General features: G+C 41.3%; 1 protein-coding gene across 1 annotated transcript; it reads right to left on the bottom strand.

Annotated features, from left to right (window-relative positions):
* Positions 1 to 300: 300 nt before the first annotated feature.
* LOC124118220 (IQ and ubiquitin-like domain-containing protein) lies at positions 301 to 19417 on the bottom strand. Its single transcript, XM_046480342.1, has 12 exons — positions 19308 to 19417; positions 15924 to 17029; positions 15617 to 15751; positions 14833 to 15000; positions 5595 to 5926; positions 4830 to 5040; positions 4433 to 4608; positions 3792 to 3962; positions 3305 to 3481; positions 2453 to 2701; positions 1898 to 2083; positions 301 to 1023 (listed from the first exon to the last, which is right to left on the bottom strand). Exons 2-12 carry the CDS (start codon positions 17023 to 17025, stop codon positions 844 to 846), a joined length of 3087 nt encoding a protein of 1028 aa, XP_046336298.1. The 5' UTR covers positions 17026 to 17029; positions 19308 to 19417; the 3' UTR covers positions 301 to 843.
* Positions 19418 to 19487: the final 70 nt, after the last annotated feature.

The raw sequence follows: 19487 nt of genomic DNA, 5'->3' as shown, positions 1-19487 counted from the left end.
ATGTCAGTGGGGTCTGGTAGTGGGGGAAGAGACTACATCTAGCTATGTCAGTGGGGTCTGGTAGTGAGTGAAGGTCCATGTCCATTGGTGTGACAGCTTATTACCATGACATGCTTCCATGCCAGACAGACCAGTGATTGATATTATGACCTCACATCCCACACCATCTGGGTGATATGACATGCAATCAACCAAGTCACCGAACAGAACCTGGAATCCTGACAGGGAACATTTAATGCGCAGAAATGAATGTCACAAGCACAAACTTGTCAGTCCAAAAACTGCTGTTGAACACACACGTTGTATTGTAATTCTTTAATTCACATATCAGAACATATGGCCAATATCTCACAATTCACAATGTTTCTGTACAGTAATTATTAATTTATAATTCCTCAACAAAATTGTATTATCATACCTAATATTAACTGAAAGAACAAATTGACATTCCCTACACAAAATTAAAATTTGAAATGCAAGTTCCATGTTCATCATGATCAGTTCTTATTTTCAGGTTTGAGATAAATAGATTTTAACTTGTACACAAAGTTTAGTGACAAAACGTATGATAATAACACCTGAATGTCTCATTTATGGTAAAAATATGTACAGATTAAAGTGTGTAATAAAGGTAGAAAATATACTTCCCCACACACTTCCAAATCATTTTAATGGGTGCAAATATGACGAATGACAGTCAACATGTGTCACTGGACAGCATCTGCACATCATTCAACCACCTCTATACAATAAACGCCATCGTCAAAGTGAGATCCTCTCATAAACCTTCACTTATATCACAACTTGGTATTCCTGTCAAAGGAACATGTTTATAGGGAGGGCTCATGCCTTCTGTTGTACTGGGACCGCTGTTCCGGCCACGGATGGTCCTCTGTTGCTCTGGATGTCCCTCTTGCCCGTCCTCTTCCTGATGAGTTCCGCCATCCCAGGGAGGCGGGAAAAGTAGTTCCTGGCCAGGGTGTGCTTCTGCTTCACTTTGTGGATGAACACTTGGCCGTAACCCTGAAACACAGACACACTGTGTAGTTGGCCATCAAATACTCTAACTCATTCGCTGACTACCATACTGGTAATAAATCCCTCCCTCCTCCCCAACTCAACTCACTGCCTCTATTTTTATTGGAATACTTTTGAGGCTAAACGCATTGCTAAATTAAAACTTTCCAGATCCTTTTTCAAAAGAGTGAGGGAGTGAGTATGGCTTTACACCGTTTTTAACAATATTCCAGCAATAACATGGCAGAGAACCCCAGATTTGGGCTTCACAAATTGTACAAATGTGGGGAATCGAACCTGTATGTTTGGCGTGACAAGTGAATGCTTTAACCACAAGGCTATCCCACCGCCAACCTTTTGTGAAGTGATGAGTATTGGGGTTAGCATGGGATAAACCCTAATATTGAAGATAGTAGTGAAAACATTTGTTTTCTGATCTGGATTGAACCATACGAAAGATGTTTGTCCATTATGACAATGATACTGACTCGACTGTATTTCAATTCAACATTCACTTTATAAGACAAAGTATTCTATGTGTTAAAGCCCCCTATATGAAACCTGCCCAATACATGTGGTCAATTATACTTAGAGCAATGTCATGTCCAGGTTTGCGAACATTGTTTAAGACTTTATGAAGTGTTACTCCTCTGGTCGATAATTTTATTAGGAACTGTTCATGTTCACAGCAAGCAACTAGGTCACCTAACAGGATCAGGTGCATGGTCAAGCTCGCTGACTTGGGTGATGCTCATGATGTCAATTACTGGATTGTCTGGATTGTTCATAGAGATCACTCTCCCCACCTTACATTACCAGATTTATATTCCTCACTAAACATGAGCACACTACGCTGTTATGTAGACTCCCAACCTCCTACCTCTTCTAGACTGTGTAGCCTGTCATGTGCTGAGGCTTCCTCCTTGGTGAGAAGCACACAATTCCAGGGTGACCACTCATCATGCTTGTCCCAGCGCACCAGCATCAGGTCATACAGGTCCTCCCAGGCACTGAGGATACTCTGGCTGTTCCAGATGTTCTCCACCAAGTATTGCAGGTCATTCTCCTGCAGACACAACCGTACATGTATACATGTCACACACTGAACTGTTTAATAGGTCTTTCCTACAAGTTGACAGATGACAAAGTCGACACAATATACAGATAACAACTTGCTTGACGACGGTATAATGATCTATACCGAAACTCTACTATAGTAATAATTTACAGAAGTTCTTTATCTGTAAATTGTGTCTACTATGTCACACACTGCAGGCTTGTCATACTTACACACATAAAATTAATATCTTAAAATATTTTAAATGCATAGGTATTTAGTTGGATCAGAGATGAGCCTGCGCTTTCGGTTCCAAATTCAGTTATGGTGGTCATATCTACAGGTAACCTAGCTCTCCACTCAAAAGTAGAACCATACCTGCAACAAGAATGCAATCTGTGATCCATCCCCATATCCCTCCTCAGCCTTCCGCAGTGACTTGAGCATGAACCGGAAATGGCTGAAGTCCTGTCGAACTCGAGCATCATTGTCGGTCTTGCCACAGCGGCGACATTTGCCAACATAGCGCGAGTTGGAGGACAGGGAGAACTCGGTGGAGGGGAGATAACTGTTGCAGCTTGGACAGAAGTAGATGTTCTTGCGGAGAGTGGATGGATCCTGGGGCACCTGTGGGTAGTAGGAGAGATAAGTATTATACCATTCCTCATACATTAATAGCAACAAAGATGAGATGAGTCGAGGAATCAATCGGGATGACACTGAACAATGCCCTGTAATTACATTACTAAAGATGTTCTCTCTTAACTATTGGCTTATGTATATATATGTCTATTAAGACAATCTTCATTTATTCAAGAACATAAGATAGCTAGACGATAAATCACAAAGAACAATGAAGAACGAAACATGGTAATTGACAGATAATCGAAGTGAAAACTGTGAGAATATCCGGGAAATACCAAACTTACACCCCCTATTCATAAAATGGACTAGTATGACATTGCCAAGGTTGGATTGTATTCATATTACTTAAATATGGGAAATGTTTTTGAAGATTGTACATTCTGTTAACATCTTTATGTACTGGTTACTGGGGATCTAATCAGTCCTGGCTTCCCGAAGAGACAGACAGGATTTATCTGTTAATGATATGGATGCCACTCACTTTTGTCAAGCAAATCTCTTCCACAATGACAAACATACACAGTAGGTAAAGGAGCTACCCACTAGTAATGAATTACATGTATCGAGTACTAGCAGCATGTCTACCTTGAGGAGTTTGGCAGATTCAGGGTTGAAAGTGGGAGTTTTGATGTACTGGAGGAACAGAGTTGAGATTCTCTTCCTGAGTCCATCCAAGTTGGTTTCCTTCACACCTCGCATCAACAGGTCGGCTTCTCTGTCGATGAGTTCGATGATCTCCTGCGTTAACTTGCAGTCATGCTCCTAATAGAATAAACAATAAGGACGACTTTAATACATACTTGAATAAAAGTAGATAAATCATGGGTTATGACATGGTGAATTTGTAATGGAATATTATATACCAAACGTTACAAATTCAGTTTTTATTGTTAGAATTAGACAAAAAATGCTTTCATATTGTGATTGAATAGGATCTGAGAATATTCAATTCTGCCACTTGTGACATTTCATTACTACACTAAGTAATAATTTGTTAATGAATAGACTCCCTTGATGTTCAAGATTTCAAGAAATCTAAAGCATTCAGTGCTCGGACAGAGCAGGATCTCACCTTCACAGTGTGTTTGAGAGTGAGAAGCACATCCAGTCGCTCATCCTGAGTGAGATACTTCATGTTAATACTGTTGTATATGTCTCGCAGTTCTCGTGCTCGAATTGTATATGGGGTGTCCATTTCAGTGACCTTTCCATCATGACCCTTCCATTTCTTGGGAGAAGCAGCCTAAAGATCAATAGATTACAGTTACCACATTTGCACACATTTTATCAAAGTCTACGATGAGTGCTTTATTGTTGAAAAGTGACATATGCAGCTAAAGTGCAGCTATTCGGAAAAGGAGGGGTGCATTATGTTATTTGGCAATTTATAAATAGTAATTGGGACATTTTGTTGAAAATACATATGAAGTAACTATAGAGTTGTAATATGTTTAGTCTTAGTATATCTGACCACAGCCTGAGATCTTAGCCACTAGTTCAAAGCCTAAGTCTAAAAAGATTCTTTTTAGTCAAGTAAGCTCAGATAATGAAAGTCCATAAGATAACAATAATATCTAATGAAAATGACGTTACGAGTCAACAGGCTAGTAGATTCAAAAGTCTTTGGCACAGACTGTGACTACCATGAATGCTTCCGAAATTTATGAGCCCCGCCTCTGGATCTGCATACTCTGCTATATATTAAACACCAACCTTCTCCAGGAAGCTCTGGATGCGCAGGTCCTTGTTCTCAGAGCCGGCCTCCAGCTTGTGCCTGTCGATGGCGGCCAACAGCTGGGTCTCCTGGTCCAGCAACATACACAGAGCAGCCTTCCTCTCAGCCCCCTCCAGGGTGGTGTTGATGCGCTCTATCTCCTCCTGCCGCCACTCTACAGCAGACAATTGTTTATAACTTCCCACCTCTACATTTCGCAGATTGGGATGAGACTTTAACTAATGAAAGTCTTAATGGCTTCCATAACAATGTCATGAATTTCATACTTTTGCATAACAGAATCCCCCCACAATAATTGAAGATACTTTGTTACATTTTCCCCTAAAGATGACAGAAATATCTGTTGAGAAACCAATTAAACAATCTACCACCTACTTTCCAAAGCATGAAAGAGAAGATCAAAGTCCTCTTTGTTCTTTGGATTCATTCGTCTTGCAAACTCCTTCTTTATTCTGTCTTCCTTATCTTTCTTCTTCCTGATTTCTTCCTCCTTCTCCCACTCTAACCTACGCTGCTTATCTTGTTTCAGCTTGTGCACATATCTCTTGGCCAACCAGCGGCGGTAGTACTTCTGTATGATAATAATCTGGAACAAACACATTAATGTTTTATACAAATGAAATATCCAGTACAGCTTGCACTCCTTCAAGTATTTTCTGCAATGCTCTGGCACACATTGAAACCATCTGATCTTCTTTTACCCGTGAAGATCAGGTCTTCAGCAACCCATGCTTGTCATAAAAGGTGACTATGCTTGTCGTAAGAGGCAACTGACGGAATCGGGTAGTCAGGCTTGCTGACTTGTTGATGCATGTCATCATATCCCTTTTGTGTGGATTGATGCTTGTGATATCAATCATTGGATTGTCTGTTACAGAGTCGATCATTTACAGACCGCCATCATATGGCTGGAATATTGTTGAGTGTGGTATTAAACAACAAACAAACAAACAAACAAATCTTTTAAGTAGGTTCCCACAGCAAGCATGTTCTAATCCTAAATCACCATGGGAACAGATCTTTTTGATGCATGTCTGAAATCTTTTTTGACTATATAACATGAACTCAGAATCATGCACTCACTGAATGGACAAATGAACATCAACCTTGTCTTAACAAATCAAGAACACATATACCTACCTTTCTAAGAAGCATGGCTAGATGATCATCAGCCGTCGTGTACTGGCCTGGGATAAGAAGCTTGTCTGACATATTGGACACAAACACACCAATCTTTGTCATCTGTGTTGATGTGTCATTGGTCGTCTGCTGCGGCTGGTGATGCTGTTGGACTGTCTGTGTGTCCCGACAGTAGCGTTCTATGTTAGACACAGGTCTCGGCTTGGTGGCAGTTTGTGCTGAAGCATTGTGATACTCAACGCCAGTTGTCTTGTGGCGGAATCCTCCTAAGAAAGGCTTCTTCTTTGTGGAACGTTCAATCTCAACTACAATGTCTCTGGGTTCTTCATCATCTACATAAGGAGAATTTCAAAGACATTCGTATCTAGGCTGTTTACTAATGGTGCGCAAGTATTACTGGTATACCAGTATACCACAATATGAATTACTGATCACAATATATTTGAAAAATACAGGTATATTGCATTTTTTCAAATCAAGCATATTTTACATATTAGACAAGTCGGACTGAAATTATGATGTTTACAAATAAGCAACTGTTTCCTGTGATCGAAGAAGTGAAACTTCTAGAGCATAAATTTCGCCCAGGAAGCACCTGGACCCCAAATCCGGGCATAGACCCTACGCTTGATGCCTTTATCAAATCAGTTAAACACCAGTTTCTCAAAATGATCACCATCCCGTTCATACGCAACAATCTCACACGTGCACAGAGAACTGCCATCAATAGTCTCAAAAACAACTCAGAAATCGTGATAAAAAAAGCCGATAAGGGATCAGCAGTCGTTCTTCTCAACACTACTGATTACATACAAGAGGTCACACATCAACTCACTGACACCAACTTTTATCTTAAAATAGACCATGACCCCACCGTGGAATTTGCTAATGAGATCACACAACTTCTCACCAAAATCTTCACTAAAGAAGAGATCACTTACAAAATATTCAATGGACTGTTACCCAAAGACCCCACATAAAAGAGTTCGTCAAACATTATCCCAGCTACATTAGGGACACCACCCACTTCATCCAGACCGTGGGCTCCGTCCACCTCCCACCCAATAGTGACATCATTCTTGTCACTATGGACGTCACATCCCTTTACACCAACACGGAAGGCCTCCGTGCAGTAGCTCAGGCCATTAGACGCTTCAAACCTGACTGGTCCATCAGCTCCACCAGCTTACTTTCTTTACTTAGACTTGTTCTATACAAAAACAATTTTGTCTTCAACAATGTACACTTCTTACAAACCGGAGGAACAGCCATGGGTACCAAACTAGCCCCATCATACGCAAACATTTTCATGGGAGAATTAGAAGAAAAACTTCTAAAAAAACCATTTTGAGACATTTTCCTCATTTGGACTCTGGGCTACACGAGGTTGGAATCTTTCATCAAAGAAATGAACCAATCACATCCCACAATCAAATTCACGGCCAAATTTTCCAGAGCAAAAGTGGCTTTCTTAGACACATGGCTCATATTTAACCAAGAAACTAATAAACTGGACTTTGACCTATATTGCAAACCCACAGATACACATTCTTATCTGCTATATACCTCCTGCCACCCGCGACACATCAAAGTCAAAGGACCATATAGCCAATTCCTCCGACTCAAAAAGATCTGCAGCTCGCAATCACAATATGAGTTCCACAGTAACAATCTAGTAAAGTATTACCTCAGGAGAGGTTACCCCAAGAAAATTCTCTTGGATAATGAAATAAAAGCTAACGCTAAAGAGAGGACATCCCTCTTATCACAAAAACAGACACCCTCTAAAGACACTAAACCAGTGATCTTTATCACAGATTACAACCCCACTGCACTTAAGGTAAGCTCTTTGATAAAAAAATCCTGGCACTTACTTCTAGGATCAGACACCTGCAAAGACACCTTCCGAGTCCCACACATCACGGCATACAGGAAGAACCGCACACTCAGAGATATCCTCATGAGAGCGGCAATCACCTATCCGCCACCCAAACCACAAATCAGTGGCCGAAATGTGCCCAACTTAGATGACAGCTGTCACAAACAATCATGCAAAATCTAAATATGAAATTGGTCAACACCTTCAACAGCCACACAACAGGCAAAAAATATAAATGCCATCCGCATTTCACTTGCAAAAGCAGAAACATAATCTACCTGCTCAGTTGCATTAAATGTGGTAAACAATACGTAGGTGAGACCAAACAACACTTCTGCACTAGACTCAAAGAACACTTTGCAGATATAAACCACCAAAGGGACAAACCTGTCGCTAAACACTTCAATTCCGTAGGACACTCAACCAGAGACCTACACTACCAAATCATACAACAGCTCAAAACAGACCTTGAGTCAGCTCAGAGCACGGCTAGATGCCTGTCCATTGAACTAAAATGGATATTTGATCTGAAAACCATCCATCCGCAGGCCATGAATGATAAGATCTAATCCTGGAATTCCCAAACCCACCTACCCATATTCTATTCACTTCTGGGGTTACGTGACAGATGTATGAGGGTATCTGCCACACAACAAGTTGGAACAACTTCTTCTGCAGGTGGACCCCTCACTCATCAAATCACTGCCATCCCGTGGGAAACGATCCCTGCATTCTGATCACCTGACATATCCAGCACCCTCATTCTTAATTTAGAGCCTACAGGCTGGTATAACTGTGATGCGGAGATGGTTGGGTGGGCATTTAGCGAGTGAGATAGGATAAGTACATAAATATACAATTTATTAGAAAATTTGCAAATTTTTAAACTTATCCTTTCTCATACTATGCATTTATCCCACAGTTGGATAGTGGGGCGCAGATACCCTAGCCTGTAAAGACCTCAACCTTGCTGGAACTCATCATGAAAATTCAAAGGATTTTACAAGGATTAGTGATAAACTCGTGTAAGGTTTGCTTAAAAAACCCTCTTTGTGCTATCAAGAAAGAATAATGCATCGGAAGCGTCTTGATATCCATCCTCAGGATGATATTGATCTGTCTGATAATTCAACCTGAATAAGGAGTATGCGTGCGTTCCTGACTCTGTCCGTTTTCTTGAGAAGATAAGGGGAACATAATGTATTTTTTAGAGTAAAAATATCATTTATACTTATCCTGACTCATACTTATTGCTTATCTCTCTCTCTTCCGAATGGGTAGTGGAAACTTCCTGTGCTGTTCCCAAAGAACAGAGAAAACAGCTCACCCAAACGCACCCTTATTCCGCGAATGCGCACCGGAACCATGTGACCAAGCCCAGTAACTCATCACTCTCTCTTATTTCCTACTTAATGGTCGGAACACATCAGTGGAAAGAGGGGAAGGCCGGGAGGGTACTCATTTGTATGAGTCAGGATAAGTATAAATGATATTTTTTCTCTAAAAAATACATTGTATCTTATCCTGACTCATACTTATTGCTTGAATCTCACAGTAGGTGGTGGGTTCCACCTGTATGTGTGATTAACGTCGATCTGTTCTATAAACCCCATAGGAACGTTGTTAATCTTCTGTGTAAATTCTTTATTGGGGACCACCTTCCTTTTTTGTGAGCAGCAAAATGGAAGTAAATCATATAGATTTGTGGATTTATAAGGTTTCTAAGATTAAAATCTTGTTCACCTTAAATGATTAAAGTGTTAAGAGAAGAGCAATAATCTCAACACAATCATTTCTTACTCATGTGCTGAATTACATAGTAAAACAGGGGGCATGGACTCTCAGTCGTTGGTTATGGAACAGTAACCTGACGTCAACAAGTCTACGTGATATTGGGTGAGTGTGATCTTCTAATGTCGTCTGGTAGGATTCGTGAGTTGTTGTGCCACAACTAATGGTCCGAATTGGTGAATACCAGCTATGTCTTCTGTAGCAAGGTCTCTGAGGTAGTGATTGGCGAAAACTGTATCTGATTTCCAGAAACAGCCTTCCATAATAGTTGTTACTGAGCAGTTGCCGTGAAGTGCCAAAGTTGAGGCTAAGGCTCTTACTTCGTGCGGGTTGGAGGCTGAAGGGGGGTCCAATCCCGCTGCTCTGTATGCTCTGAGAATAACAGCTCTCATCCAAAATAAGATAGTTGTTCTGGATACCTCTGTGTGTGTATTCCTTAATAAAGGAATAAATAGTCTCTTAAAACCTTGTCTTCTAGGTTTAGACTTTTGTAGGTATAATCTTAAGGCTCTGACTGGGCATAATGATAAATCCTCTGTATCCTCTGCACCAAGGACGGAGGAAAGAGCCGGAACATGGAATTGTCTGTCTGGTTGGCCTGGTAACTGGTTCTTTGCAACAAAGTCCCATCTTAAGCCAAGGTGCGCTGATGAGTTGTTACCACTGTCAAATGTGATGCGATTGAAGTCTATCGCGTGGATTCCAGACATTCTGGCTGCCGTAGCTAATGCCAGAAGAAATAGGGTTTTCTGCGTCAGGTGTTCAAAGTCGGCCTGTTGGAGCGGTTCGTATGCATCACTAGTTAGGTGTTGTAGAACTATATTAAGGTCCCATGCTGGGGCTCTAAATCTTTTCTGTTGGTCCTCAAGTCTGAAGGATCCGAGTAGGGCTATCAGCTCGGGAACTTTAGTAAGTTTTATCCCGTTAGCCATTGTCAGTACAGAACTGATAGCAGCCAAATAAGTGCCCAGTGTCGAACCTTTAAGATTCCTTGTACTTCGTAAGTGACATAGGTAATCTGCTACTTGTGGTATAGTAGCTTTGGCTGCAGAAAAACCCTTGGATGTTGCAAACTGGTCAAAACTTTTCGTCTTTATCGTCATAGAGATTCCTCGTTGATCTACGAAGTGCTAAGGAGACTGCCTTAGCTGCTCTCATGGAATATCCTCTTTTAACGAGACTGCCCTTGATATGCTCCATACGTGAAGTTCGTATAGATCTGGTCTTGGATGGACCTGATTGGAGTGAGGATGTAGCAGTAGATTTGGCCAGTTTGGAAGTTTTAATATTGGATTTCCTGCTAGTTCGACGAGATCTGGAAACCTAGTTCTCGCGGGCCAGTAAGGCGCTACCAAAAGCAGTTGTAGGCTGCTCGTGTGTAGGATCTTTTGTAATATCTGTGGTATCACGGCTTGTGGAGGAAACGCATACGCATTTAGTCCCTCCCATGATATTGACAGAGCATCGACTGACCAAGCTAGTGGGTCTGGCACTGGTGATACAAATGTTGTTATCTGATTGTTGAATCTGGTTGCGAAAAGGTCTATCTAATGGGCAACCTCTTTCTTTTATTGCCAGTTGGAATGCTTCTGGGTGTAGCTTCCATTCTGTCGGTGATGGTTTGGCTGGTCTGGTGAAGGCGTCTGCTAAGACATTTGCCACTGCTGGTATATGTCTTGTCTTTATTGTTAAGTTCAGATTAACTACTAGCTCGTAAAGTTGAAATGTCAACTTCAGGAGGGTCCAGGTTTATATTGTATGCCACAGTTGAATTGTCTGTTCTGATCATCAGACGTTGGTTTCTTAACTGTGGGGCCCAGTGAAATAATGCACGGATTACTGCCTCACATTCCAGATAATTGATGTGGTAGAGCTTTTCTGCTTCTAATCATAGGCCTGCTGTTACTTCTCTGTTGAAGTGAGCTCCCCAGCCTTGAAGTGAGGCGTCCACGAATAGGTGGTTGTTGTAATCTGGGTCGTTTAAACAAGTTCCTGCGCAAACGTTCGATTTCACTTTCCACCATAAGAGGTGTTTCCTCAATGTTTGTGGTAGTTGCAGTTTTAAATCCTGGTACTCTAGGTATGGATTTAGAAATCTCTGAATAGGGCGTAAGTGTAGTCTGCCTCGGACCATCCATGCTTGGGCTGACGTGAGTCAGCCTAGTATCACTTGCCATTTGTTGACTGAGATTTTCTTGTAAATTGCTGTTGGCAAACAAGTCTTGATTTTTATCCACCGATCTTCTGGTACCATTATCAGATTCTGATTGGTTAGAATACTGATCCCCAGAAATTTGAGGTCCTGAGATGGTTGTAGATCGGACTTCTGAAAATTTATTAACCAACCCAGTTGTGTTAATAATTTCAGGGTGAAATTTAGTTTAGTCTGAGTAGCTCTGTTGTGTGATATTTACTATCACATCTGTATTAATAGCAGGCGTTAGCAAAGTACCTTGTGTAAAAAAGGTAGGCTGCGTGAAGGTAGTTGGCAGTGTAAACGTTGAAGGCTGCACGAAGGCGGGAGCCTGAGTGAACGCTGGAGTCTGTGTATACTCTTGTTGATTAATAGGCTGCTGACGCCTGCGCGAAGGTAGAGGATTGCGTAATTGTTGTGTTGGGCTGCGCGAAGGTCTGAGGCTGATTGAGGTTTGTATCGGTTGTATTTGTAGCCGGATTGGATGACACTGCGGGCTGCGCGAACCTCTGGGGTTGTGGGGTTGCAGGGTTACCTCTGGGGTAGAGGTAATAACCTCTGCAAAAACATGCTCTCTCCTAGGGGAAGACGGCTTCAAAGTAGATGATGCAGCACTCTTTTTCTTAGCTAGATGTTGTAGATTGATAGCCTGACTGAAGCGTTCAGTAGGTTTATTCTTAGACCCTCTAGTCTTCTTACTGGTAGACGAGGAAGTAAGATGGGGGGGAGGTGACTGCATCATATTCAGCAGGAGTAATTTGAATAATATCAAATCGAATTCCTCTGACGAAGGGCAGGGCGTAGATTCTCGCCTCTTCTTACTTTTAGCCGTCTCCGTGGATGATAACTAGCGTGATGACTCATGTCGTTTCCGATCCATCTTTTTCCTCTGCACTGCAAAAAGATAATTCCTAAATTCTTCCTTCCCCAAAGAGGCGCAGAATTTGCATCTATTCTCTGCAGTGCAGTTCTGCACTGTGTAGCTGGTACAGGTTGGATGAGGGTCCGAATCTGAAACACGTAATTTACATCGGTTACATTTTTTTTATAATCCCCGATAGGGGCTGCATTTAAGTCCAAATTACGAAAAATTCTAATGCCAAATATATAAAATAATCGTTAGATATGATGTATAGAATATCACAGAAGATAATCCAAGCAAAAGATTTTGTTAAAAAGGGTGAATTTTTATGGAAAGCTTGGATTACGATGCACAGAAAACATTTTCCAGCTGCCAAGATGGCGCGAAAAAGAGAGAGTGATGAGTTACTGGGCTTGGTCACATGGTTCCGGTGCGCATGCGCGGAATAAGGGTGCGTTGTGGTGAGCTGTTTTCTCTGTTCTTTGAGAACAGCACAGGAAGTTTCCACTACCTATTCGGAAGAGAGAGAGATAAGCAATAAGTATGAGTCAGGATAAGATAAAATAACTAATCTTTGATTAGGTGCTGGGGAGTGTAGGTATTAGTCCTGAGGAGAACGAAAATCAATGAGAGGTCAGTATTCTGAACCTCCATCATTCATCCAGATTAGATACATAGAGTGAGTGGCTGATCATCTCGATTGTCAGAACCTGTCTATTTTGTTAATGTTGATTTCACTTCAGTGAGCACCGTAACTGATCCATGACTGGACGTGGACCAGGTCCTTGAAGATCACGGTAGAGAACAGGTCTTCAGAATCTCAAGCTTGCCATAAGAGGAGACTTTAAAGATGAGACCAACAGGTTGGTGCAGGTCAACGCATCCCAAGACGTTGACTGATGCTCATGACGGTTAAAAAGTAGTTGATCATACTGCTGTTAAAGTAAGGTAATTAGGTTTCTTAGTAGTTGACAAAAGAATACAGTGAAGGCCTGGTCCAAGTTCATGGATAGAAGTGCACGATGAGAGGTCTGTTGACCCTGAGAGAAACGACGAGCCGTGTCTCGAACAGGCAAAGTTGCACGAGTGGCCGAGTTCTTGATGGAACAATGTATCAATGTATTGAGGTATCAATATAATGATGAAATGTCGAGTGGGGGTCCCTCAGGTATCAATCTGTAGAAGAGGCGAACTATCAATCCTCCGAGGTACAATCTGGTGAACTGTCGACAAGGTTGTCCGACAAAAGAATGACGACTTGTCATTGGTGAAGTATGGTGATCTGTTTATCCCACGATCATGTACGATCTAACAAAGGATGACAATCCTGTGAGTGAAGATCTGTCGACAGTCGGCGATCACTTGCTCGATGACAATCGTCCATTTTTCAATCAGCAGGACTGTCGCCATTTGAAAGCCGGAGAGGTGTATCTGTATCCTCAGAGCGCTGCAGGGAGCGATGATGACCCAATTCACGAGTGGATAGAGGCACCCTCTGCTGACAACTTAGACTTCCCAACGCTGCGCTGAGTCAAGGGAAACCTTCTTCGCTGAAAGAATGGGGAAGTGGCAGAGGACATACCAGGCCGGTGGTCATTTGAAAGTGAGACGACTGTAGAAGGCAGGGAGCAGACACGAGCAAGGGGCATGGTCCATACATAGGCGGGAAGGGCGGTAGACAAAATGACGGGAAGCGATGTAACTGTTATTAGCAAAAAGATTAAGGCGCAGCAACAAGGAATAACACATTGTTTGGGTGTCCACGCGGAGGAATGACCATGCACGGAAACCGTACACAACGACTAAATGATAAACAAACGCCCTTATCCAATTCTGACAGGGCAACACACTGCTTGACAATTTGTATCATTACCACACACTCCACAACAATCACAACAAATGGAAATGGGGTCAAGTAGAGAAAACAGGTGATACCAGGCTGTGAAAAGGGACGTGACAACTCCAAATGTATAATATCCTCGTGGTAATGGTAAACAGAAGTGAAATCGATCGTGTAAAAACCAAAACCAAAAAACAAACAAAATATATTCTCTGTTCAGGTATGCGTCTGAACACCAGGCGATAGAAATGAGAATGAGGGTGCTGGATATGTCAGATAATCAGATCGCAGGGATCGTGTCGCATGGAATGGCAGTGGTGCATGACCCATGATCACAGTGGTGACTTTGTGGTATATGGGATGTGTTGGGGTGAGTGGTGTTTTTGAAGCTGGAAACTTTGTCCTAGGACGCTTCCACACCAGGATCAAAGAATAAGAAGAAATGCATAGTGTGAGATAGGATAAGTTTCAAAATTCGGCATATTTGGCATTGGAGTATATATATATAAGTACAGTGCTTTCACATCAGCTATTTTAAAGTATGACCTGAGAATAAAGAAAATGAAGACTTACAGGCTGGACATCGAAATATTGAATAGCAAGTTCAGTGAAATGATGTTCACACTGACTCCACAGTGATGCCTACAGGAGCAAAAGGTAACACAGACTGACCTCCCTGCACCCGCACAGTGATGACGTCAGGCATGTGATACTCCTGACGAGGCCGGTAGGACTTGATTGGTGTGTTGACAGGATCAGCAGACTGCATCTCCAGCTGAACAGTGCCATTTGGACCCACGCCCAGATCAGCCAGAGTTGACTTCTCACTTATACCTTTACCTGCACACATCACCAGACACATCACTGCTCAACTGAACAATAACAATCAAGAGACTCTTTATAGTACTTGTTATCCTAAGAACACATTTTAATGATTTAGGGATCCCCAGATGAAAATACTTGGGCAGATAGCCACAGGACACCCATTAATTTTAATACTGTCGATATTCAGGTTAGAAATGTATTTTTATCACTACAGATCTGCTACTGAGTTGCCATCTACATCATACTAAAAGTGGAAGTCGACAAGGAAATGTTACTAGTCCATCCTTAATTTAACTAGTCTCAGACTAGCAGACTTCTTTTAATCTTGAACCCTGATACAGTTGTAATCTATCATCACAAATAAACTGCAGCATTTAGTTTTCTCTAAATACTGGATTGTTTGTGATTTAACCTATTACTACTAATCTATTTTGGTGACTATCTCAAGATGGCACATCAAGTGCAGAGTGTAATTCTTTAAATATGACTTCTAATTCCAGATAGATTAAAGAATTAAAGAACTGTGATCTGAAGCATCTGTCATTGCTTGAGTGATGTATGGAACAACCTAATGATAAGTGATGACTGTTGTCTACATAGTGGGAGGAATCTACACTCTCTGCGTACTTACCATCATGCATGATCAGGATCAGATTAACGGGCATCTTGAGTTCACTGGAAAAATGTTCCTTGAGCTGCTGGAGAGTCTGACCCAGTGTACATGCCAGAGTGACCACTTGACCGCTTGGCATCAGCACAAACTTCACTGTATATACAAAATATCATATGTATCCCTTGAAATTGTGATGTTTTCTTACTCTCTCATTCAAGGCAACTCAATAAGGCGCATTCAAAAGAACATTAAATTTATTAGAATAAATTATTAAATACCTTGATTAACGGATGCAACTATGTTTTTGGTAATGTGAGTATTCTACCTGTAGCTGTTGCATCAAGGTTCACCTTGGTCTTCACTGAAGGAGTTGGCTTCACTGGAGTTGCCTGCCTTCCATCTAGTGTTACACCTTCATCCTCTATCTTCCTCATTTCTGTGCCCACCTCTGCTACGGAAGGGGCTCTTTCTACCTCAGGCTTGTCCTCCAGCTCCTGCTTATCCTGCTCCCTCACATTATCCTTCACTTCAGCCTTTTCTTCAGTTGTTGCATTTTCAGCCTTTACTTCTTCTGTTGGTTCCTGCTCTGTCTTTTCTGCTTCATCAACCTTCTGTTCTTCCTTCTGACCCTCTTCTATCACTTCTTCCTTCTGACCCTCTTCTATCACTTCTTCCTTCTGACCCTCTTCTGTTACTTCTTTCTGACCCTCTTCTGTTACTTCTTTCTGACCCTCTTCTATCACTTCTTCCTTCTGACCCTCTTCTATCACTTCTTCCTTCTGACCCTCTTCTGTTACTTCTTTCTGACCCTCTTCTGTTACTTCTTTCTGACCCTCTTCTATCACTTCTTCCTTCTGACCCTCTTCTATCACTTCTTCCTTCTGACCCTCTTCTGTTACTTCTTTCTGACCCTCTTCTGTTACTTCTTTCTGACCCTCTTCTATCACTTCTTCCTTCTGACCCTCTTCTGTTACTTCTTTCTGACCCTCTTCTGTTACTTCTTTCTGACCCTCTTCTGTCACTTCTTTCTGACCCTCTTCTGTTACTTCTTTCTGACCTTCTGTTACTTCTTCTTTTTGACCCTCTTTGGTTACTTCTTCCTTCTGACCCCCTTCTGCTGTTAATTCTTCCTTCTGACCCTCACTCTCAACTGGGACATTTGTCTCCCCTGTGACTTCTACTTCAGCTGACCCTCCCTCCTCAGGTTTTCCCGATTCACCAGCTGCAGGGTTATGCTCTGTGATGTCAGGCTCTGCTGGGTCAGGCTCTGCTTGAGGCACTAGTACAGGAGCGGTGTCTCCTTGTGCTTCATCAGGTGCAGGGTTTGTGTCCTTGGGAACATCTTCTACCGGGGTAGTCTCTTGATGGGGAGAATCTTTCTGGTCTGCAGACTCACCTGGAACTTCCTCTTTTCCTTGTTCAGACATTTTTCTGTAAATATATGAAAATAGATCATACTACATTGATAAGCACAAGGTTTTACATGACTTACAAATGTGCATCCAGTATGCACAAATGTAGAGAATGGACACAGAAAAAAATATGCTGCATCCCAAGGGAAGAACAATGTTCATTGTATTTACAACAGATCAGGAGCAATTATGCGTGTCTGTTATTTCATCCATCAAGCATTACCACTGTCCATGATTCATTACAGGCTCTAGCATACCAAATATGCAACAAAAACTATAAAACTGATTGTGAAATAAAATTCATACGTATATTACAACTATTAGATAAAAAGATAGCATATCAGCCAATCGCGAAATTCATTTACATACAGTTACATTCTGTAAAAAATGTGCATGCTACTATTCATTTGGTTTTAAATGATTTACAAGGATTGTTTGAAACTGGTTTTCAAGTCAAAATACCCAAATCAAAAGAAATGTGGGTCATTTTTTTAATACCCCCTAACAATTGTGGATACCTAACAAAAATCAAACCCATGAAATACCCAAATAACCAAATGCTTATCTGGAGCTCTGCACACGAATGGAAGAGTTGACAATGTGTCATCTTGCCCAGTAGTATATTAATAACACTGATATACAGAACAAAAACATTCATTTCACAAATATTGCACTAGAAATTAAAAATTCATATTTAGCATCAATGGAAAACTCTATTACTTGAAACATGAACTCGGTTTGAAGTACCAGTTCTACTATTTGTGTTTGCAGGAGTGAGTGAGTGAGTTTGGTTTTATGCCGCTTTTATCAATATTCCAGCAATATCACGGCGGGGGACACCAGAAATGGGTTTCACACATTGTACCCATGTCAGGAATTGACGCGGTGTCTTCGGCGTGTGGAGTGAATACTTTAACCACTAGGCTACCTGACCGCCCCGTGTTTGCAGGATATTTGCATGTTATGTATCACCCAAAAACAATCTACAACAACAAATTGCGACTTTGGCAACTAGTCCAAAGCCTGAGTCAAGTAAAATTCTGTACATAAAGCTAATAATAGTACACCTAATAACACAGAATTCACCTGAAAAAGATGCTTAGGGCCAATTTGGGGCTCATAGTCTCAAACATTTCTGGCAGATTGCACAAAACCAATAATTGCTAAGCTTGACACTTATGAAAGAATGTTCGTATTTGTAGTTAGTACCCAGACCAGTGGATAGTAACGTGATAGATTGCTTAATGACAAAAACTCATGATAGCTCAGTGGTTACACTACAAGACGCTAATGTCGCGTTTCCTTCTGACGATGTATATGTTAGACAAAGCTTCAGTCAACTTCGGTGTATGCATGATCTGATTGTTTGAAACATGTATCTAAATAGTTTTGGCCAAGGCTGTGGTAAAACAATTACCAATCAGACATTTTGTTCCCAACTCTTGAGACCTGCAGTGGGTACCCCGGTAGTAAATTTGGACTCGTCCCAGCCCAACAGGTCAGGTACCTTTCTGTACACACAAATGTACCCTAGCTTGTCAGGGTACCCAGGGTTTATTTCTGTAATACCTGTGGCAACAGTCACCCCTATAGCTACACATTTGGTACATATTGTATGTAGTACATGTGTTGATAAAAACCTCAACTGGTACAGTTTTCTAACCTTGAAGATAACTTTTGTAATTCTCATACTGACACACACACATACATGTATGTACGCACGCACACACACACTTATAAATACATTCGCACACATAGATCTATACACTTTTGCAATCATACCTATTTTACACTCCTAATAAATAACTTATGTATCACACACATACTTATTATTAAAAACATGTTCACAGTCAATCAATCAACAAATCAAACTAATTAGTTTCGGAACACATGAAACAGTGTAGAAACTAATAAAGTATTTAAGATCAACGAGTGAGGTTGTAAGGAACACTGGGAGGCGTTATGAATTAGCCGAATTTTCAATCTGATATTAATTTCACGGATCCTTTTTTACAAAAGAAATGAACAATTATGATAAAATCGGCTGGTTTGCATGGCTGGCAACCAGATAATAGCACTTTCGTTCTGAAACACTCTAAAGTAACCGACTATATTGAAATATTATAACTTCAAAACCACATTAATTTATTTACCTCCCAAGAATTTTCATCAAGGAATAGTCAGTGACCTGCTTGACAACGGATGTTTTATGCACTGTAACAGTAAGCGCATTTCATATGAAGTGGTGTTGATATTAACGGATAATTGAAAACAAAACAACTTATGAAATAGCATACCTTTACGTTATACAACTTCACTCAGATGTTTTCACTTGACGCGTCAAGATCGCAGACGGCCGCCATTTTCCCTGCTTGTTTTGGAGACAGCATGGTTACCACGCACTTGCTGACGCTGTATAAGACAAACCTTCTCATTGGCTAGATTTCCGAATTGGACCAATCGCATGTCTCCTCTTA

Source organism: Haliotis rufescens, unplaced genomic scaffold (assembly GCF_023055435.1).
Source record: "Haliotis rufescens isolate VD_foot unplaced genomic scaffold, xgHalRufe1.0.p SCAF_22, whole genome shotgun sequence".
NCBI classification, from domain to species: domain Eukaryota; kingdom Metazoa; phylum Mollusca; class Gastropoda; order Lepetellida; family Haliotidae; genus Haliotis; species Haliotis rufescens.
This window is presented reverse-complemented; position numbering and strand designations above follow the sequence as displayed.

Excerpts from the sequence above, each read along its gene's own strand:
- LOC124118220 (XM_046480342.1), bottom strand. The coding sequence starts at position 17,025 with ATGTCTGAACAAGGAAAAGAGGAAGTTCCAGGTGAGTCTGCAGACCAG. Across the intron at positions 4,609-4,829 it reads TCTCTTTCATGCTTTGGAAA|AGTGGCGGCAGGAGGAGATA; the intron begins GTAGGTGGTAGA and ends TGTCTGCTGTAG. Across the intron at positions 2,084-2,452 it reads AGATTGCATTCTTGTTGCAG|GAGAATGACCTGCAATACTT; the intron begins GTATGGTTCTAC and ends TTGTGTCTGCAG.